The 21001-nt window shown below is 42.8% G+C and overlaps 1 protein-coding gene and 1 pseudogene across 2 annotated transcripts; one reads left to right on the top strand and one right to left on the bottom strand.

Moving 5' to 3' along the window:
• The window catches only part of LOC106585344 (bridging integrator 3-like), a 30956-nt pseudogene extending 26252 nt beyond the window's left edge, over positions 1-4704 (top strand).
• A 38-nt stretch (positions 4705-4742) lies between these two features.
• On the bottom strand, positions 4743-20049 carry LOC106585590 (long-chain-fatty-acid--CoA ligase 1). Of its 2 annotated transcripts, none has more exons than XM_014171970.3 (21): positions 19937-20049; positions 15429-15682; positions 15110-15224; positions 14945-15009; positions 14721-14822; positions 14425-14524; positions 10483-10661; positions 10236-10283; positions 10094-10145; positions 9801-9874; positions 9411-9488; positions 9181-9315; positions 8933-9067; positions 7183-7278; positions 7011-7083; positions 6744-6832; positions 6493-6609; positions 6248-6391; positions 6038-6139; positions 5851-5922; positions 4743-5703 (listed from the first exon to the last, which is right to left on the bottom strand). In XM_014171970.3, exons 2-21 carry the CDS (start codon positions 15678-15680, stop codon positions 5563-5565), a joined length of 2169 nt encoding a protein of 722 aa, XP_014027445.3. In that variant the 5' UTR covers positions 15681-15682; positions 19937-20049; the 3' UTR covers positions 4743-5562. The 2 variants fall into 2 exon arrangements, with proteins under 2 accessions (XP_014027445.3, XP_082824702.1); XM_082968576.1 differs by having other exon boundaries at positions 10251-10283.
• Between the last annotated feature and the right edge of the window lie 952 nt (positions 20050-21001).

Here is a 21001-nt window from a genome sequence, read left to right as displayed (position 1 = left end):
AGCCCAGGAGGCCCAGGTCTGTCCGTCTATCTGTCTGGCTCCAGCCCCTCTAACCTGCGGGCCCGTCTCGCTTTAACCAGCCCAGCAGCACGCCTACCCCACCCCAGCCATGTCATTTCCTTTTTGGAATAGAGACTGGCACACGCCTAATCAGATTGAGTAGTGGCCACGTCACTAGGCCAGGCTGGCACCCCACCCCCAAACACACTGACAGACCGACAGCTGCCTATCAGACTCAAACAACATTTTGTCATTGATACTACCAGGTGTAACAGTGTAGGTTCCGTCCCTCTCTTCGCCCCAACCCGGGCTCGAACCAGGGACCCTTGCACACATCAACAACTGACACCCCACGAAGCATCGTTACCCATCGCGCCACAAAAGCCGCGGCCCTTGCAACGCAAGGGGCAACCCTACTTCAAGTCTCAGAGCGGGTGACGTCACCGATTGAAACGATATTAGCGCGCACCACCGCTAACTAACTAGCCATTTCACATCGGTTACACAGGCAAGCCCAGAGGGTGTTCAAAGGACGTTGATATTTGTGCCCTTTGATCAATCCATAGTTCTGTCTTCCGTGACAGAGTTCTTTACTTTCTCTGTGTTTCTGTTAGATTACAACAAGGGGGTAGGCTTGTATGTGATGACTGTTACTGGAAGACTGGAAGTGAATGGAGCCCTCCTGGGCTGGCTGAGTAAAGACAGACTTGTGTAACAGCAGTGGAGCCTGATCTTCACAGCTCAGGAGATGGTGTCACTGGAGGCAGTCTGAATAAACTTGGCAGCTGCCATTAGGTCTCTGGTAATCTTGTTAACTGATCAGGATTATCTCCTCCATAGTAGATCTGTAATGTAACACTGGACATCACTGAGCCATTATCTCTCCCTAGAATGATGATTATAGAAACATGGATCAAATGCCCTATAAGATAAGGATTTAATAGAGACAGGTTGTGGATATACAATTATTGGGTGAAGATTTTTGGCCTTCCCACTGTTAGTGTCCCTTTTTCAGTGCTCTGTCCTCTATGGACATTGGAGCAGGTCTGTACTCAGTCATCTGCAAAGAATGACTTGAAACAGTAATGAGGGCCCTCTGAAGGCAAAGCGCTGATGACTCAAATTCAAAAGCTCATCTCTAACTCCAGAACACTGAATGGAGGCAGGGGGGTGCAGTTGGGCCAGAGGGACAGACTCCAGTGCTGGGCTGGTCTACACACCCACTCCTCCAACACAGCCGCTCCTGGGTGGTCAGTCAGCACAGCAGCCCATGCACAGTCTGGACTCCCACTCCCCCTCTTTTCTCTCCCCCGGACCTGCTGCATGGCTCCCAGGGCGCCCTCACAATGCCTCCCTTTGTTCTGAGGCTCTAGCACCACTAGCAGGAGTTTCATGAAACGGCTATGAATGGGACGCAATGCTCTGCTGCGATCGGATGTGCCTGTCCACCTGTACGGTTGCTAGATAATTGAGACATTGTCTGAGTGTGGATTCCCTGTGGTTGTTCTTGGTTAGGGTGTTCTGTACTGCTTGTACTAGCAGAAATGTGTTCTTTTGACATGCTACTGTCATAATGATTTAGTTATATTGCACTTCTCCTGAGGCAATTGATAGACTAGATTGATAGAGATGGGATCTTATTGGATGCCAAATTTTTTCTCTCTCACGTAATGTGTTTTTGAAATATTGAGATCAGATGAGTCGGTGGAGCTCTCTGTCTAAGTAAATATTTAGTCAACAGGGCCAGGGTGACGAGGGTGTGTATTTGGTCATTTGTAAAAAATAAATAAAAGGTAATATAAATAATTATGAATTTGGCTATTGGCTCCTTTTCATAGGTGGTCCATGGAGTTTATGGCACATGATTACTGGGCTAATTGTAGAGACTGGATGACATAAAGGATGTTCACCCCAGACCGGACACAGTGATCTGGTGTACATTATAACTAACATGTATCCCATAGCTTTTTCACCAAGCCACTTTTTAAATGAAAAATATCCGCTTTGCCCCCACATACACTGGTAACCCAATACTCATGGCCCACTCATGTGGTCTAGGTGACAGAGTTCGGTATAAACACAGAGGCTTTTCAAACTGGGTTCCTCTTCCGGTTAGTCACTGGGTATACCAACTAGCTTCTGTTAATATAACTGGACTGAAGCTGGCACATGTCATGTGGAATAGACATTTGGATAGTTAATCACAGTTCAAATGTCATTTGTTGAAAATGGCTACATGATCATTTCTCTACCAGCATGCCTCCTGTGACAAATCTCTTATAGTTACATGTGGTTAGGTCTTCTCCCTACCCAAGTGAGATCTTCATTTTCCTATCTGAAATGGCCTGTGTCTCTATTCTTAAACGCCTTGATCTGCCAGCAGCTCTTCTTTTATTCCAGCCTCTATGCAGAACACACGTGTGCATTTCCAAATAAGTCAGAAATTCCCCCTAAAGTGCACTGTAGCGTATGCATCGCTGCATGAATAAATATTGAAATGTGTGTGGGTTTCAAGGGGTTGTATTTCCCAGTACTTTCATTCTCTGCCCACTCTCCTGGAGTCTTGTAATGTGATTAAAGTCTATTAATCATCAAAGCATCTCTCCTGGGATCCTGACTCATGAACTGGGGGAAGAAGCAGGGGTGGGATGTGTCAAGAAAGCTTTCAGCGAACACTCTATCTCATGTTCAGATTGGAAGAGAAAAGGCAGGGTCACTACCCACTGAAGAGCTGGGGTTTGGGCTTTGTTTTAGATGTTTGATTTCTACGGGCTCGCTCCTTTACTTCTGAATGGCTTCTCATTAGTGGAGGTGAAGGGCTATAGGACCATGAGCCTCTGCATGTTGTAAGTAAACTGTGGCTAGATTGTGGGGGTGGACTGGGCAGGGTTCTGATTTGAACTTCAACTGCTCTCTTTCCGTAAGACCCTCATCGTCTTAAAGTTTTCCACCTCGGTAAATTCACCATTCTCTTTCCTTCTCTCTTTCAGGCGGTGTACTTCACAGAGATGCACAATATTTTCAGTGAATTGAAGAATCAGATCGACCAGGCAGGGCTGACTGATGAGCAGAGGGAGAGGGAGAATGAAGCCAAGCTGAGTGAGCTGCGTGCCCTGTCCATTGTCGCTGATGACAGAGAGGGAGAGAACACCAAGGAGGGGAAGGGCTCGCTCTATACCTCTGGCCTTGACTCCTTTCAAACCTCAGTGAATGGATTGCTCTTCAGGATCCTTCTCACTGTGCAAATGGACAGCTTTGGTCGTATCCTAATCATCAACTGGTTTCTTGCACTCATCTTCCCACCTCTCTCACATCTCTCATCTGACCCTTTCCTCACGTCTAAAGAAACACTGATAGCAACTCAAAGCATTTTAACTGCCACCAAGCCATCAGCCAAGTGCTATTATCATAAGCCAATATGTATATATTTTTTTAAACGATGGAATGAAACTGTTCTAAGAACTCATTTGTGGGTCTCACCGTAGAATTACACTTAGAAATATAGATGTATAGGATATCCGTGGATCACACTTTCTTCTCAAAGCTGCATACTCGTTTTTGATCGTTTGAGTTTTGTAATCTTTTCCAAACCAAGGTACGTACCAATATGGAATTTATTGTAACAAATTGGTAGTACTGTATTGAACACTAGTATTTAAATGTTATCGGACTAGAGGATGAAGTGTAGGTCAGAATGCTACATTCATTTAAATCTCTGTATTTCTCCCTCCCTCAGGGTTTATGCACAGTGATCTAGCCTGTGCATTGTGGACCGGGAGCTTATCTGTTGGGGTAAATAAAAATGATATTGAAAGTAGTATTTAACACTAGTCACTCCAGCTTCCCGGCTATGGATATGTCGAACTCTTTCATCTTCAGACCTCTGTGGTGGCTGTATAAAAGGAGTGTCAAAATGTTTTTGTCTGTTCCCTAATCGTCCCCTACTTCTGAAAAGGAGAATCTGACAGTCTTAGACTGAGATAGTCCTTACCCTTCTCCACGTACAGTAGGTTTACAAGTCAAGCTAGAGTATTTGCCTTCCAAAAGCAACGCTCTTGCTCCCTCTAGTGACACTTACTGTTCATTGTTCCCATAGCTTTCCTTCATTTGACCATTATCGAAGTGGTTCTTTGTTCCATTGTTTGTCCTCAGTTGTTTTATTTGTGCAAACAGATGAATTATTGATTTAAACTCTCTAGTAAATGTTCCTACTACATACCAGATCAAATAAAACTAGGAGAGGACTATGTCTATCAGTTATTGCCTAAGATGAGGTCATGGCATATGATTTAAGTACATCACTTAACTATTATACCCACCTTTGTTGCATATTTATTAATGGAAAAGGCTTCTGATGATGAAATTGTTCCTTAGAATTCCCTCAAAACATGACAAATTGAGTCTTTTTCTATGAACAATGCAATGAATGTGCCTTTTCTTTGTGGACAGCTATGTACATAATGCATTCTTGACTAAATGTGTACATTTTTTTTTATCTTGTTCAATTTAATTACCATTATTATTGAGTGAAAAACATGACTTGTAATCTGTTTCTTTAATGTTAATGGTTTTTATTAAGCTGTTGTTTTTTTTAGCTCTGTTACTTACCATCCTGTTTAGACATTGTTTTCAGTAAAGCTTTTTCCATTGTCATTTTTTATGAACAACCATGCAATAAATGGATGTAAGAAGTCTCCTTCAGTGATGTGCCTTGTCATGCACTTCAACTAAATGAAATTGACTGATAATCATCCGTTTCTTTATTAAGGAACATACAATAATATTTCTACATGGTTGGGAATTAGTCAAAATAGTGCCCAGTGAACATATTTCATCAATAGAGTTTAAAATGTACTTCCCATTTACACATTTACTATTTAATGGCAACTGCATGAATTATATTAGAGATTCTCCAATACATTTGTATAATTTCTTGCCAGTAGTTTTAAAAATAGTCCCCGAAAATGTTTTATGCCATATGTGCACCAGGTCATTGCGCTTTCTCGGGCTCTACTGTGTATGCATCTTTCTAGCGGTCACCCAAATGGTGAGGGGCCAAAGCTCATTGGCTACATCTTGAATTGCTAGGGGCTGGCCCATGTAGGGAAAAATTTAGGGGGGGGGGGGGGGGGGACATCCCATGATGTCAAGCAAAGAGGCACTGAGTTTGAAGGTAGGCCTTGAAATACATCCACAGGTACACCTCCAATTGACTCAAATGATGTCAATTAGCCTATCAGAAGCTTCTAAAGCCATGACATAATTTTCTGGATTTATCCAAGCTGTTTAAAAGGCACAGTCAACTTAGTGTATGTAAACTTCTGACCCACTGGAATTGTGATAGTGAATTATAAGTGAAATAATCTGTCTGTAAACAATTGTTGGAAAAATTACTTAGATGCCCTAACCAACTTGCCAAAACTATAGTTTGTTAACAAGACATTTGTGGAGTGGTTGAAAAACGAGTTTTAATGACTCCAACCTAAGTGTCTGTAAACTTCCGACTTCAACTGCAAATGTCATTGGAGTGTGTGTGAGCATGTTACAGTGGATAGAGGTCTTCTAGATGGCTGTTGTGCTATACATGTTTGTGATCCGTTCCTGGAAGACCCTGTAGATGTCCACTCGTCTGGTCTTCAGAGTGGGGGTGAGGAGACCGTTGCTAACACTGAACATCTCTGGATGCAGGTGCAGATCCTTCACCTGACAGTGAGTAAATGATCAGACTCATGTCTTGATGTTGTATTCCGTTTCCTGTTACACCATGTTTTATGTCTTCATATAGCATGGCACCATTTGTTACAAATATGAAGTCAATGTATGCCTGTATTCATGTTGAAGATTCCTCACCTGCTCAAATGACTTCAGCCCAGCTTCCTTCCCCACGGCTGTCATGTCTTCTAACACTTCTTTCTTCACATCCTGTAGTGAGAGAAGATTTCAAATCAGTACCTTCAGAGTTGACACAATCCAACAACAGAAAACATTGTAAAAGGCGCAGATGGCATATTGAGTGAACCAGGGTGACGTCACATACTGGATTCTGGCAGAGTTCCTCATAGGATCCAACAATTCCCCTCTCCTTAACCCAGTCAATGAACACTTCTGGGTCTGGCACAACAATACCGATCAGGTGAGACTGGAAACAGAACATTCACACAGAACATAAAACAGTGTTAGTGAGAATGACTGTGTCTTAGAAAAGGGACTATTCTCTGACAGTGAATATAAGAGTACCAGAATATACCTGTAGGCTGTCTCCGTGCACAAAGACCTGTAGCACAGGGACACAACGCATGTAGACATTCTCAATCTTCTCAGGGGCAATGTACTCTCCCTGGGACAGCTTGAAGATGTGCTTCTTCCTGTCGATGATGCGAAGTGTCCCATTCTAACAGGAAAACATACCGACACACATTCACATAAAAATCTATATGACTTGACTGACTGGAGTATCTACTGATCATTGTCCTCTATTGTAACCCAGCTCACCGGTAGCCACTGGCCCACGTCTCCACTGTGCAGCCAGCCATCACTGTCCAGGGCCTCTGTTGTTTTCTCCTCATCTTTCAGGTATCCCCGGAACACACTGTGGCCACGGATACAGATCTAACTCGGCAGAAAGGTAGGAACAGTGTTAATATAGGAACAGCATATGATACACAACAGCCAGAGGGATACATTTTTGCTGGGTATGTTGTACAATAACATGGTAATACCATGATGCTTTGTTACCACCTCACCTCTCCTTCTCCATTCTTGGCATAATAGTTCATATCAGGAATGTCAATCAACTTCACCATGGCACAGGGCAATGGAGCACCAACATGGCCTGAGACACACACACACACACACACACACACACACACACACACACACACACACACACACACACACACACACAGTACCAGAGTATAACCAACACGCAGCTACTGGGATCAGTGACTAGTTGTCTCCAGATATGAAGTACATAGTTTCCCATAGTCATAGTCAGAGAGTCAGCCCCATACCTGCACTCCAGTCACCTGGCATGGAGAAGGTGCAGCCTGCTGTGCATTCAGTCTGCCCGTAGCCCTCAAAGATCTGCACAGAGCAGCAGGCACATTCCACATCACTAAACCTCACACTCCCATCTGAAATAAACCCACACATTTAGTCTGAGCTCCAGGCAGGCATTCTCACCAGACAGCCGAGGGTGGCCCTGAGGAAGGAGAGCACAGTGGGGGAGATGGGGGCCGAGGCGGTCAGGATGAACCTCAGATTACCTCCTAAATTAGCCTGAAACACAAAAGAAACAACGAGAATCCCAATTACATCTAACAAATAGTTTTCTGAAAAGACTTAACAGTACATTCAGAAAGTATTCAGACCCCTTGACTTTTTCCACATTGTTACCTTACAGCCTTATTCTAAAATGTATTAGATTTTTCCCTCAAATCTATACACAACACCCCATAATAACAAAGCAAAAACAGGTTTAGACATTTTTACAAATATATAAAATAAAAAAACTGAAAAATAATTTACATAAGTATTCAGACCCTTTACTCAGTACTTTTTTTATTTATTTAACTAGGCAAGTCAGTTAAGAACAAATTCTTATTTTCAATGACGGCCTAGGAACAGTGGGTTAACTGCCTTGTTCAGGGGCAGAACGACAGATTTTTACCTTGTCAGCTCGGGGATTCGATCTTGCAACCTTTCGGTTACTAGTCTAACGCTCTAACCTGCAGCAATTACGATATCGAGTCTTCTTGGGTATGGACGCTACAATCTTGGCACAACTGTATTTGGGGAGTTTCTCCCATTCTTCTCTGCAGATCCTCTCAAGCTCTGTCACATTGGATGGGGAGCATCGGGGCACAGTTATTTTCAGGTCTCTCCAGAGATGTTAGATCGGGTTCAAGTCCGGGCTCTGGCTGGGCCACTCAAGGACATTCAGAAATTTGTCCTGAAGCCACTCCTGCATGGTCTTGCTTGTGTGCTTAGGGTCGTTGTCCTGTTGGAAGTTGAACCTTCACCCCAGTCTGAGGACCTGAGCGCTCTGGAGCAGGTTTTCATCAAGACTCTTTGTACTTTGCTCCGTTCATCTTTTTCTCGATCCTGACTAGTCTCCCAGTCCCTGAAAAACAACCCCACAGCATGATGCTGCCACTACCATAAAGACCTGATTGTTGGAGTGCTACAGAGATGGTTGTCCTTCTGGAAGGTTCTTCCATCTCCACAGTGGTGGAGTGCTGCAGAGATGGCTGTCCTTCTGGAAGGTTCTTCCATCTCCACAGAGGAACTCTGGAGCTCTGTCAGAGTGATCATCGGGTTCTTAGTCACCTCCCTGACCAAGGACCTTCTCCCCCGATTGCTCAGTTTGGCCAGGTGGCCAGCTCTAGTAGAGTATTGGTGATTCCAAACTTCCATTTAAGAATGATGGAGGCCACTGTGTTCTTGGGGACCTTCAATACTGCATGAACTTTTCTGTACCCTTCCCCAGATCTGTGCCGCGACACAATCCTGTCTCGAAGCTCTATGGACAATTCCTTCGACCTCATGGCTTGGTTTTTGCTCTGACATGCACTATCAACTGTGGGACCTTATATAGACAGGTGTGTGTCCAATCAATTGAATTTACCACAGGTGGACTCCAATCAAGTTGTAGAAACATCAAGGATGATCAATGGAAACAGGATGCACCTGAGCTCAAATTCTGAGTCTTATAGCAAAGGGTCTGAATACTTAAGGTATTTATTTTTAATACATTTGCAAAAATGTCTAAAAACCTGTTTGCGCTCCGTCATTATGGGATATTGTGTGTAGATTGACGAGAAAAAAATCATATTTAATTAATTTTAGAATACGGCTGTAACATACCAAAATGTGGAAAAAGGGAAGGGGTCTGAATACTTTCAGAATGCACTGTATGTGTTCTGTGACATACCTGAATCCTGTTGAACACCAGCCTGTCCCACAGACTGTTGTTACGTACCACCCCACTGCTGAGCTCAGCCTGCTTCCTCCTCACTGCATAGTGCAGCACTGCCCGGCGCAATGGGGAAGTCACGGAGCCTAAGATCTACACAGACATGCATGCACACAGAAGAGAGCATAGAAAAAATTAGAAGTGAGGCTACATAAACAATTGGTATGGTTGGTACAGTATCATAGGATTTGCACGAATCTGCTGACCTTGTCGTAGATGCGGTTGAGTAGGCGAGGCACCACTGGGAATAAGGTGGGTTTCAGAGTCTTAATATCATCCATGAGCAGGGAGATATCCCCCTGGTAGAATCCTATCCTGGCCCCATGACATAGCATGGACACCTGAGGCAGACAGGAGCATTTAGAGCACTGTCTGACATGCAGAGTCACCAAGACAGACATAGAAAAGTATTATTGTAATCAAGAGGGTGAGCTACCTGAATCATCCTCTCAAACATGTGGGCAAGAGGAAGGTAAGATATTGACACATCCTCTTGCTGAATTACAAATGACCCCTGTAATAGAGGGAAATAATTGACGCATAAAAAAAAGTTACACAGTGGATAATAGAGATGACATGCAACCAATTAAAATATGCAATCTAGATTTTACAACAGCAATGTATATTTTATAAGGACAATTATGGGTAAACTATTTCGCATTCACAAGGGCTATTAAACATCCCATTTATCATCTATTTAACACTACAGGGAGAAGAACAGTGAGAGAGATGGAACGAGGGATGGAGTGAGACAAATAGAGAGAAAAATGGAGCTAGCCATGAAACTCCTTCTGAATTCAAGACGGAGGTGGGAGCCAGAACAGACCTCCAGGATCTTAATAACAGAGGAGGAATTGGAGGCGATGTTGCCGTGGGTGATCATGGCTCCCTTGGGCTTTCCTGGCCAAATAAACAGAACACAGTTTAGTTTGGAGGAGGGCATCACTGCACGGCTCTGTGTAACACCGGAATTTATCTCATAACTTAATGAGAGGTTGTCAGTGGGCCCCCATGGGCACATTCTTAGTAGCGTGGGTAAATGCTTAAGTATATGATTAACATGCAGGGTAGTGGGGGTACTTGAGGACTCACACAGAGATCTATAAAAACACATGGTACCTGTGGTTCCACTGGTGAAGCACACGACTGCCAGGTCCTGGGGTTGGGGTGGCTGCAACAAACAGACACGGATGAATGACAACAGGATCAAAAACAGTAGGGAAGCAGCAAAAACTGTAATTGTGACCTAATCGACATTTACCAGAGGGAAACTCACCGCAGGATCTCTGAGGTTCTGTCGTCCAAGTTCCTGCAATATACACACACACACACACACACACACGGTCATGTATGTGGTACTCAAGGTGACTTCTAATCTAACCCCGGCGAAAGGAGTGTGTGATGGGATCTTTTGTTTGTGATGTTGATCCAGTATCACAACCAAAGAAGCAGGCATCTATTCTATCAATTCATCTTCTCTACATTTTATACATCTACCCTCCTCCCACCATGAGCTGTGGGAGTTCTAGAATCTCCACTCCACAGTTCTTCCCCCTCTCCACTATGGCATCACTGCAGGCATTGAAGAGCACCAGGCAGGAGAGAGTAGGCGTCACACCCTTCTCCTTATTCCCCAGAAGGGACTCTGCCTTCTCCTCCTTGTCACACATCACCAGGGAGATCTCAGCTAGGAGGTGAAACAGCCAGAATGAACATGAAGAGTAAAAGGACATTGGTATAGGAGTGGACCAATAAAAATAAAAATAAATAAATAACACACACACACACACACACACATACATAGTGGAAGTCGTATATACACACACACACACACACAGTTGAAGTCGTATATACATATATACACACACACACACACACACACACACACACACACACAGAGTTGAAGTCGGAAGTTTACATACACCTTAGCCAAATACATTTAAACTCCGTTTTTCACAATTCCTGAAATTTAACCCTGGTAAACATTCCCTGTCTTAGGTCTGTTAGGATCACTGCTTTGTTTAAAGAATGTGAAATGTCAGAATAATAGTAGAGAGAATGATTTATTTCAGCTTTTATTTCTTTCTTCACATTCCCAGTAGGTCAGAAGTTTACATACACTCAGTTAGTATCTGGTAGCATTGCCTTTAAATTGTTTAACTTGGGTCAAACATTTGGGTAGCCTTCCACAAGCTTCCCACAATAAGTTGGGTGAAGTTTGGCCCATTCCTCCTGACAGAGCTGGTGTAACTGAGTCAGGTTTGTAGGCCTCCTTGCTCACACACGCTTTTTCAGTTCTGCCCACAAATTGTCTATAGGATTGAGGTCAGGAGACTTACCCAGAAAGGTCAGCTTTCTGATGGCCACTCCAATACCTTGACTTTGTTGTCCTTAAGCCATTTTGCCACAACTTAGGAAGTAGGCTTTGGGTCATTGTTCATTTAGAAGACCCATTTGTGACCAAGCTTTAACTTCCTGACAGATGTCTTGAGATGTTGCTTCAATATATCCACATAATTATCCTGCCATCTAATTTCTGAAGTGCACCAGTCCCTAATCCAGCAAAGCACACCCACAACATGATGCTGCCACCCCCGTCTTCATGGTTGGGATGGTATTCTTCGGCTTGCAAGCCTCCCCCTTTTTCCTCCAAACACAACGATGGTCATTATGGCCAAACAGTTCTATTTTTGTTTCATCAGACCAGAGGACATTTCTCCAAAAAGTACGATCTTTGTCCCCATGTGCAGTTGCAAACCGTAGTCAATCACCACCTTCCGGAGACACCTGAAACCCCACCTCTTTAAGGAATACCTAGGATAGGATAAAGTAATCCTTCTAACCCCCCCCCCCCCCCCCTAAAAGATTTAGATGCACTATTGTAAAGTGGTTGTTCCACTGGATATCATAAGGTGAATGCACCAATTTGTAAGTCGCTCTGGATAAGAGTCTGCTAAATGACTTAAATGGAAATGTCTTTTTTATGGCGGTTTTGGAGCAGTAGCTTCTTCCTTCCTGAGCAGCCTTTCAGGTTATGTCTATATAGGACTCGTTTTACTGTGGATATAGATACTTTTGTACCCGTTTCCTCTAGCATCTTCACAAGGTCCTTTGCTGTTGTTCTGGGATTGATTTGCACTTTTCGCATCAAAGTTCATTCATCTCTAGGAGACAGAACGCGTCTCCTTCCTGAGCGGTATGACGGCTGCATGGTCCCATGGTGTTTATACTTGCGTACTATTGTTTGTAGAGATGAACGTGGTACCTTCAGGCATTTGGAAATTGCTCCCAAGGATCAACCAGACTTGTGGAGGTCTACAATTTTTTTTCTGAGGTCTTGGCAGATTTTTTTTTATTTTCCCATGATGTCAAGCAAAGAGGCACTGAGTTTGAAGGTAAGCCTTGAAATACATCCACAGGTACACCTTCAATTGACTCAAAATATGTCAATTAGCCCATCAGAAGCTTCTAAAGCCATGACATTTTCTGGAATTTTCCGAGCTGTTTAAAGGCACAGTCAACTTAGTGTTTGTAAACCTCTGACCCACTGGAATTGTGATAGATTATTTCACTTATAATTCACTATCTGTAAACAATTGTTGTAAAAATGACTTGTGTCATGCACAAAGTAGATGTCCTAACCAACTTGCAAAAACTACAGTTTGTTAACAAGAAATTTGTGGAGTGGTTGAAAAACAACTTTTAATGACTCCAGCCTAAGTGTATAAACTTCTGACTTCAACTGTATATTATATACATAGTACGAGTCAAACGTTTGGCCACACTTACTCATTCCAGGGTTTTTGTTTACTTCTACTATTTTCTACATTGTAGAATAATAGTGAAGACATCAAAACTATTAAAACACATATGGAATGATAGAGTAACCAAAAAAAAGTGTTAAACAAATCAAAATATTTTATATTTGAGATTCTTCAAAGTATCCACCCTTTGCCTTGATGACAGCTTTGCACACTCTCGGCATTCTCTCAACCAGCTTCACCTGGAATGCTTTTCCAACAGTCTTGAAGGAGTTCCAAAAAAGCTGAGCACTTGTTGGCTGCTTTTCCTTCACTCTGCGGTCCTACTCATCCCAATGCATCTCAATTTAGTTGAGGTTTGGTGATTGTGGAGGCCAGGTCATCTGATGCAGCACGCCATCACTCTCCTTCTTGGTCAAATATCCCTTACACAGCCTTGAGGCGTGTTGGGTTATTGTCCTGTTGAAAAACAAATGGTAGTCCCACTAAGTGCAAACCAGATGGGATGGCGTATTGCTGCAGAATGCTGTGGTAGCCATGCTGGTTAAGTGTGCCTTGACTTCGAAATAAATCACAGACAGTGTCAACACCAAAGCACCCCCACACCAACTGCTCCATGCTTCACGGGGGATCCACACATGCAGAGATCATCTGTTCACCTGCTCTGCGTCTCACAAAGACACGGCGGTTGGATCCGAAAATCTCAGATTTGGACTCAGACTAAAAGGACAGATTTCCACCGGTCTAATGTCCACTGCTCGTGTTTCTTGGCCAAAGCAAGTCTTCTTATTGGTGTCTTTAGTAGTGGTTTCTTTGCAGCAATTCAACCAGGAAAGCCTGATTCACACTGTCTCCTCTGAACAGTTGATGTTGAGATGTGTCTGTTACTTGAACTCTGTGATGCATTTATTTGGGCTGCAATCTGAGGTGCAGTTAATTGCCGATTTATGAGGCTGGTAACTCTAATCCTCTGCAGCAGAGGTAACTCTGGGTCTTCCTTTCCTGTGGCGGTCCTCATGAGAGCCAGTTTCATCATAGCGCTTGATGGTTTTTGCAACTGCACTTGAAGAAACTTTCAAAGTTCTTGAAATGTTCCGTATTGACTGACCTTCATGTCTTAAAGTAATGATGGACTGTCGTTTCTCTGTTCTTATCTGAGCTGTTCTTGCCATAATATGGACTTGGTCTTTTACCAAATAGGGCTATCTTCTGTATACCCCCCTACCTTGTCACAACACAACTGATTGGCTCAAACGCATTAAGGAAAGAAATTCCACAAATTAACAAGGCACACCTGTTACTTGAAATGCATTCCAGGTGACTACCTCATGAAGCTGGTTGAGAGAATGCCAAGAGTGTGCAAAGTTGTCATCAAGGCAAAGGGGGGCTCCTTTGAAGTCTCAAATATAAAACATATTTTGATTTGTTAAACACTTCTTTGGGTTACTACATCCTTCCAGATGTGTTATTTAATAGCTTTGATGTATTCAGTATTATTCTACAATGTAGAAAATAGTACAAATAAAGAAAAACCCTGGAATGAGTAGGTGTGTCAACTAATGTATGTATATATATATATATATATATATATATATATATATATATATTATATATATATATATATATATATATATATATATATATATATATTACAGTATGTTGTATTCCAGCCTTGTATTCCAGCCTTACCCAGGTTGAGGATATGCACCATGGCCTCCTCTCCAAGTGTGTCATACAGGGGAACCACAGCCATAGAGAAGGTGTAGCAGGCCAGCTCTGAAATGATCCACTGCCGCCAACAGAGGGAGACAGAGCAACACTATTAGAAAGACAGAGACCAGACTCCTTCCTAGCTGATGCTTGGTCACTGCATTAGTGGAGTCTCTACAAGGACAGTGCTCTAACAGACAGGGAAATCTTAGGATTAAACATCATGGCATCTCACTACGTAGAATAGCAGGGAAGGAATGTGTAGCCTTCTGTACCTCTGGCCTGTTCTGGGCAAATATTCCAACTAACTGCTCAGGGTTTGGTTGGCAGCCTTTGCCCAAAAGCCCAGAGCCCAGCACCTGTGCCTGTTCAGCCACCTAAAACAGAGGACAATCAGACAGCAACAATAATTAAAATCAATGAATAGAGCTTGAGCATACCGTATAACGTAATTACTTGGTAATAACAATCAAAGACCAAAGATCCACACCCCACAGACCTCAGTGTAGGAGATCCACTGGTAAGGTTCCCCAGGTTTTCTGAAGCCAAGGCATGGGCCATCCCCTGTGCATCAACACAGTCTAGTCAGATACACTCTGACATGTCTGGTAAGTTGTCAGTGCTCCTAACTAGCTCATTAGTCCACTGTGTCCGACCAGCTCACCTGCCACTCTCAGTCCTCTCTGGAACATGTCATAGGCTGTCCTGGTGTCATCATAGTAGAACTCCAACAGGAGATCGTCTTTGAGCAAAGCTGAACGCCTCCAATTGGGCTCTCCCTGCAATACACAGACTCCATAAAACTCTCCCTCTTCAGCTCTTTGATGTAATCAACGATAATGTAGTAGTATAACTACAATCCAAAATACAGCGATAAACACAACTACTATTACTCACACCAACAAACATGACTGTTTTGAATAAATATTACTCTTACTAACACTCCTCTGCTCCTTGAAGCTTCCAGAACACAATACTCTCACCTGTACAGGGATAGACTGGGTATTCAGATCACAAGGGGGGCGCATGGGCCGAGGGCGAGTCACCAGCCAGTATGCAGTGAAGGAGGCCAGAGCCCCTATACCCAGCAGAGAGGACGGGGATAGAGAGAGGAAGGAGAAGGAGAAAGAGGACGACAAAGGGAGAGAGGGGACAAGGCTCCAGAAGTCTTTGTTTTCAGGTCCTCGAACCCCCCCACTGGTACCAAGGGATTGTAACCACTCCTGAAAATGCATAGCTGGGAGAGAGAGAGAGAGAGAGAATGAGTATTTGCCTGAATGAATGAGAGAGAAATGTAATGAGAGAGTCAATGTGAAAGGGGAAGCAATTACATCCAGGAATTCTCTACAAACTTGTGAAAAGACGTCCAGAGGTGCTATTGTACTTTAGAACCGGAACATAAAGCATGTGCTGTATGCAAGAAAGAGGAGCTAATCTCCCTTATACAATAGTATTCTACATGTCAGTTTCAGGGATAAGAGGGGCTGGGGGGGAGGTCAATGTTTATTGAACAATTAGGAATGAGACTGACAAATTGTTTACAGCCCAAAATGAATAAAGCAAAATTTAAATTACAAACAAACTTGGTGATTAAAACTAAATAATGCAACATCCACTGTTTTTAAAAAGCCCAGCCGAAGCGCACTGGCCCTCCGGCTCAGCAGACAGACAAGGGGACTGAAGAGAGAATGAATGGGCTGGGGTGTATAGGGGAGAGGGACTCGGAAGTAATCATGATTGGCTAACCAGAAACAGGCGCTTAGGTTACTCTTAGTCAATGCTGTGTCTACCAACATAGATGGAGCTAGAGAGAGGAGAGAATAAAGAGAGAGCGAGTGAGGGAGGGAGAGAGTAGATGCATACAGTAACAGAGTTTGGTGGCGAGATGGGAGGGACAGCGTGAAGGCCTGTAGGTCCACCCTCATGTTTCCCTGCCAGTCTGTAATTGCTCACAACCAAACCAGAGTACGAGAAAGAAACATGGACACAATATATTAACCAAAACAAACGTGAAACAAACGTACATCTACTAAAACATTTCATTCTCACACCCTCCTGTCTTCTAAAATCTCATATGTCCTTCCAAACTATGAGTTTGCCCACAGTTCCACTTTCTCTGCATATGCACATGGAATTCACTTCACCAAATAAATCCCCCTCCCCTATACCCCTCAACCTCTCACCCACTTTCTCCCCCCTTCTTTCAAAAGTGAAGGGGATAAAGGGTGGTCACCCCCCCTCTCCTACAGTCTTTGAACCAGGCCAACCATGTCGCAGTTCGCTCCCCTGGAGGAAATAATTACCAAAGATTGTCGTGGAAAATTGCAAGATTATGTTATAATGCTTGTATTGTATTATTCGACAGAATAGAGTATTCTGTTAACTATTGTGTGTGTGTTTTACTGAGGATGAGCCTCTATGAGATAGCACTGACAGAGGAGATTTACGTGTCTTTGGGTAATAAAGCCTAAAGAGCATTCCAGATAACATGAGCTAATGGTTCTGTTCTATACCGTACCAGGGAGAGACGGTTCCAGTTTGGAGTAGGAGGACCAGACACTGGTCTATACAATGAAAACTGTTGACACAGCAGTTGCTGTCTGCTATGTTTTATAGGTATCTTTCATACAAATCTTAACCTTGTGACCCTTCTATGCATCTGTTGTTCGTCATGTACGTTGAGAAGGGTGTATCTTGGCTACTTTCAATGGTTCATTAGAGATGGCGCATCATTGAAAGTCATTGCTAATACAGAGCTCTTATTATTAAAGATGTAGTTTAAGTATAACTCTGACTGGCGTGTGAAGTTTGTAACTCTCCTCATTTGGTAATGCAGTAATTAGCCATCACAAGATCATCATTCTTTTTCTCCTTACTTTTTTTTCAAGTTCTTTGAAAGTTCTAGGACCTCTCCAAATGCACAATATCTAGCCAGAATATTTAGCCCTGAACTCAAATAAAATGGCATGTTGGAGTGGTCACATAATTCATACTGTACCCAGCATTCATAATAATTACAATTCTTTTAACTGATAAAATAATAAATATGGCTACAATTGTCTTAAGCGTTGCACTACAATAGGAGCCAACACCTGCTGAAAAGTGGCAGTCTGAGTTTGGAAGGTCCCCATGGCTCCTTTGACGTATACAAAGACAATATAAATGGTCTTTCATATATGACACATAAATGGTTTGCTAAGAAGAATATCCCCCTATGTTCCCCTATTTCTCTCTTTATCTAGATTAGAATGTAGCATTATCTCTCTTCCTCCCTCAGTCCCATTCATTATGGCTATTGTCAGAGCCAGACAGAGACCATTGTGCTTCCCTGGCACTTACTCCCAAACAGAGATGAGACAAAGGGAATAATGGAGACATGTGAAACAGTTACTAAGCAAATTAAATATCTAAGAGGCATGAAATACACCCACTGTAGACCTCTAACATATATTTGCTGTGTTATAACGTGTAGATTAAACGCAACAATCTGGAATCAATCACCTATACTGCTCAGTAAGATACGCATTAAAGGGTTGCGTAAAGCACTAGCTAAGAGTTTCAAAAGTGACAAATATTTAACAGACACCCAAAGGCAGTTTGCATGTCTGTGCATATTCACTCCTGCTGGCAGACAGAAACAGAGATTTAAAAAAAAAACTGAGCAATACTAAGAGAAAAGCAGAAACCACTCAATGTGTAATCCTCTCCAATAGAAAATAATGAGGATCAGGAGCAGTGTTGCATCCACTTTCTGTATCCTCATTGTCTTTGTACTAAAATAACATAGGTACCTATGTCACTGCAGACCTGGATCTATGTTCCACAGGAGAGAGGTGTATGGGGGAATGTGGTTGGCAAGGGATTTCTTCATCAAGCAGAGATTCAGTATTTTCCAGATTTCCAGTGATCAAAAGCCACCACACTAGAAAAATCTCATTACGTGTGTGAGCCAATGGCATGTTGGCTTCGAAGACCATCCCTGATGAAAGACAAATGGCATGTTATTCTCTGACCCAGAAAACTACAGGTGGTGAGAGGAAGGACTGAGCGGCAGCATAGCCTAGCACTACACCAAACGGTTCTCTGAATGGAGGTGGGAAGAGCACTGGGGACACGTGAGGTTAGTGAATAAGTGACAGAGTAAGGGGGAGAACGAGTGAAGTGCACGGTTGTTTTCCGGCTGTGATTCCCAAATGAAGCGTGAAAAACATGGACATAGTCACAATTAGGGTTTTGGGAAGGGAAAGGAAAGGCGACGGAGAGGAAGAAAGATGGCACGGCATGCGTCACGATGATGGCTGCTGGGAAGATTAACTGTCCAGGAGCAGACAGAGCAGCATCACTCTAGTCAACACACACTCAGAGAACACAGGACCTCTTTGCAGAACTCCTACCACCATCATTAGACTCCCATGGTATTGATTAGAAGGAGGGCCTGTCTTGAATGTGTGTTTGTGCACTAAAGCAGCACAGCCTACTATACATAAATGGTCACTCAAACTTCAGCTGTCCAAGGTGTTACTTTTACCCAGTGTTACTATACCTCCACTATCTGACTGTACCAGCGACACAACAGTATGCCAACTCAGCCCTGCCCAGACTGCATTCCAGCAACATGGACAACTTTTAAACACTTTGCCTGTGGTTTCCATAGACAGACATAGACTTCAATATTAATGTAAAGGCACAAAGCCCCTGCAAAAACAAACTCAATGCAGACACATGGGTACATGCAGCCAGACATTATGTCTGGTAACTGTACAGCATAAATTGCAATTGGAGGAATTCCAAAGAACTCAAGCTATACATGCGTTTGGTCCACCTGCCAAATACAATGGGTTTCAAGCCATATAGCAATTACCTTTGTTTGGGGAAAATGAAGGACCACATAATTCTGCAATGGGTGTTTTCACCTCATATGCTAGAATTAAAAGTATAAAGAAGTATTTGAAATATATCCTTACTTGAAACTGATAACCTACTGTTATGGCAGCTGACAATTTCTTTCCATGTATTGCAAAGTTTAGAATACCTTGTCTTTCAGTTACTGTGTAGATATTGGGGTGTTAACTAATACTGTAGCTTGCAAAATAAAAGGCTACAATGTAATTAAGACGGCCTGATTGATAGCGAGCTCGAAAATCTTATTTCTGTCCCATTCATAACCAATACATAACTTAACATACATTATCTTCAGAAAAGACACACGCCTCTCGCTCTCTCTTCATTGACATATTTGTGCAGGACAACTAAAAATCGTCAAAACTGTACTGTAACGTTACCTGTTTCAAAGCTTGTATCGAATGGAAATGGTAAACAGGTTATACGTGTATTGCACTTGTGCCCCACGATGAGTACCCTCGCTTGTTTCCAATAGTGTCACTACTAATGTGTTACAATTACCTACTCTAGCTAATTTGTACCTAGTAGAGAACTTTACCCACAGTTTTAAAGAAATACTTTCACAAGAGTCGAGGCAACCGACTCTTACCTGAACAAAATCTAGGTCACCCGATTTTCTTCAAATTGTGTTCTTCTACTTCGGCAGGAGTAGCGAAATCACCAACCGACACCAAACACACCAAAGTGTAACCCTTAACCCCCCTCTTCTTGAGAGGGGTACAGCTGCAGACCTCATCCCTCAGGCCCCTCTCTATACCGCCACCTACTGGAGACCTCATCTCTCAGGCTCCTCTCTATAATGCCACCTATTTGGAGATCTTTCATGCCCCTCATCTCTCATAACCCTCATTCTCAGGCACCTCTCATCTATCAGAGATTGCCATTGAACTGTTGCCATAGAACTGAACTCTACATGTCAGACAGGATTATCGTCATCATCCAACATAATTCACAATTCTTCAATAATGCAAAATAGGGTTCAATTTGTTGTCTCCCAAATAGAATGAAATAAACAAGTCAATGAAACAATTGGGATAGCGACATGAAAGGCATTCCATGAACAAAATACTTACAAATAAGAATATAAATCAGGAACAGTAGCCTTTCAAAAAATGGCTGCTACTGCGACCCGTAGAACGATAAAGTAGTCACGAGCCAATAGAAAGAGAAGCATCCAATAGCCTTTTGAAAGAGGGGGTTCATTTTTCCTGGGCGGTTCGTCACTGAGGGGCCTGAGAGATGAGGGGTAGGGGCCTGAGAGATGAAGGGTAGGGGCCTGAGCGATGAGAAGGACCTGAGCGATGAGGTCTCCAGTACGTGGCAGTATAGAGAGGGGCCTGAGAGATGAGGGGCCTGAGAGATGAGGTCTGCAGCTAGTCTATTGCTCTTGAAATAAATGATCATGAGAGAAAAAAAAGCTATTGAATTAGTAAAGCACTTTATATCTCAACTCAACAAATGCTGGAGGTGATTAAATTTTTTTTTTTTAATTAAAGTGCTTTAAAACACCCTATGATTTAACAACCAGTTATTGAATGCATTCACATGATAAAGCTCAGATTATTATTAGTTTGTTTACTTAATTGCAAATATTCAGATGTTTACTCATAGGTTTATGAATTGAAAATGCCTACATAACACTTTTGGTAAAACA

This window comes from Salmo salar, chromosome 24, assembly GCF_965601325.2.
Source record: "Salmo salar chromosome 24, fSalSal1, whole genome shotgun sequence".
Lineage (NCBI taxonomy): Eukaryota > Metazoa > Chordata > Actinopteri > Salmoniformes > Salmonidae > Salmo > Salmo salar.
This window is presented reverse-complemented; position numbering and strand designations above follow the sequence as displayed.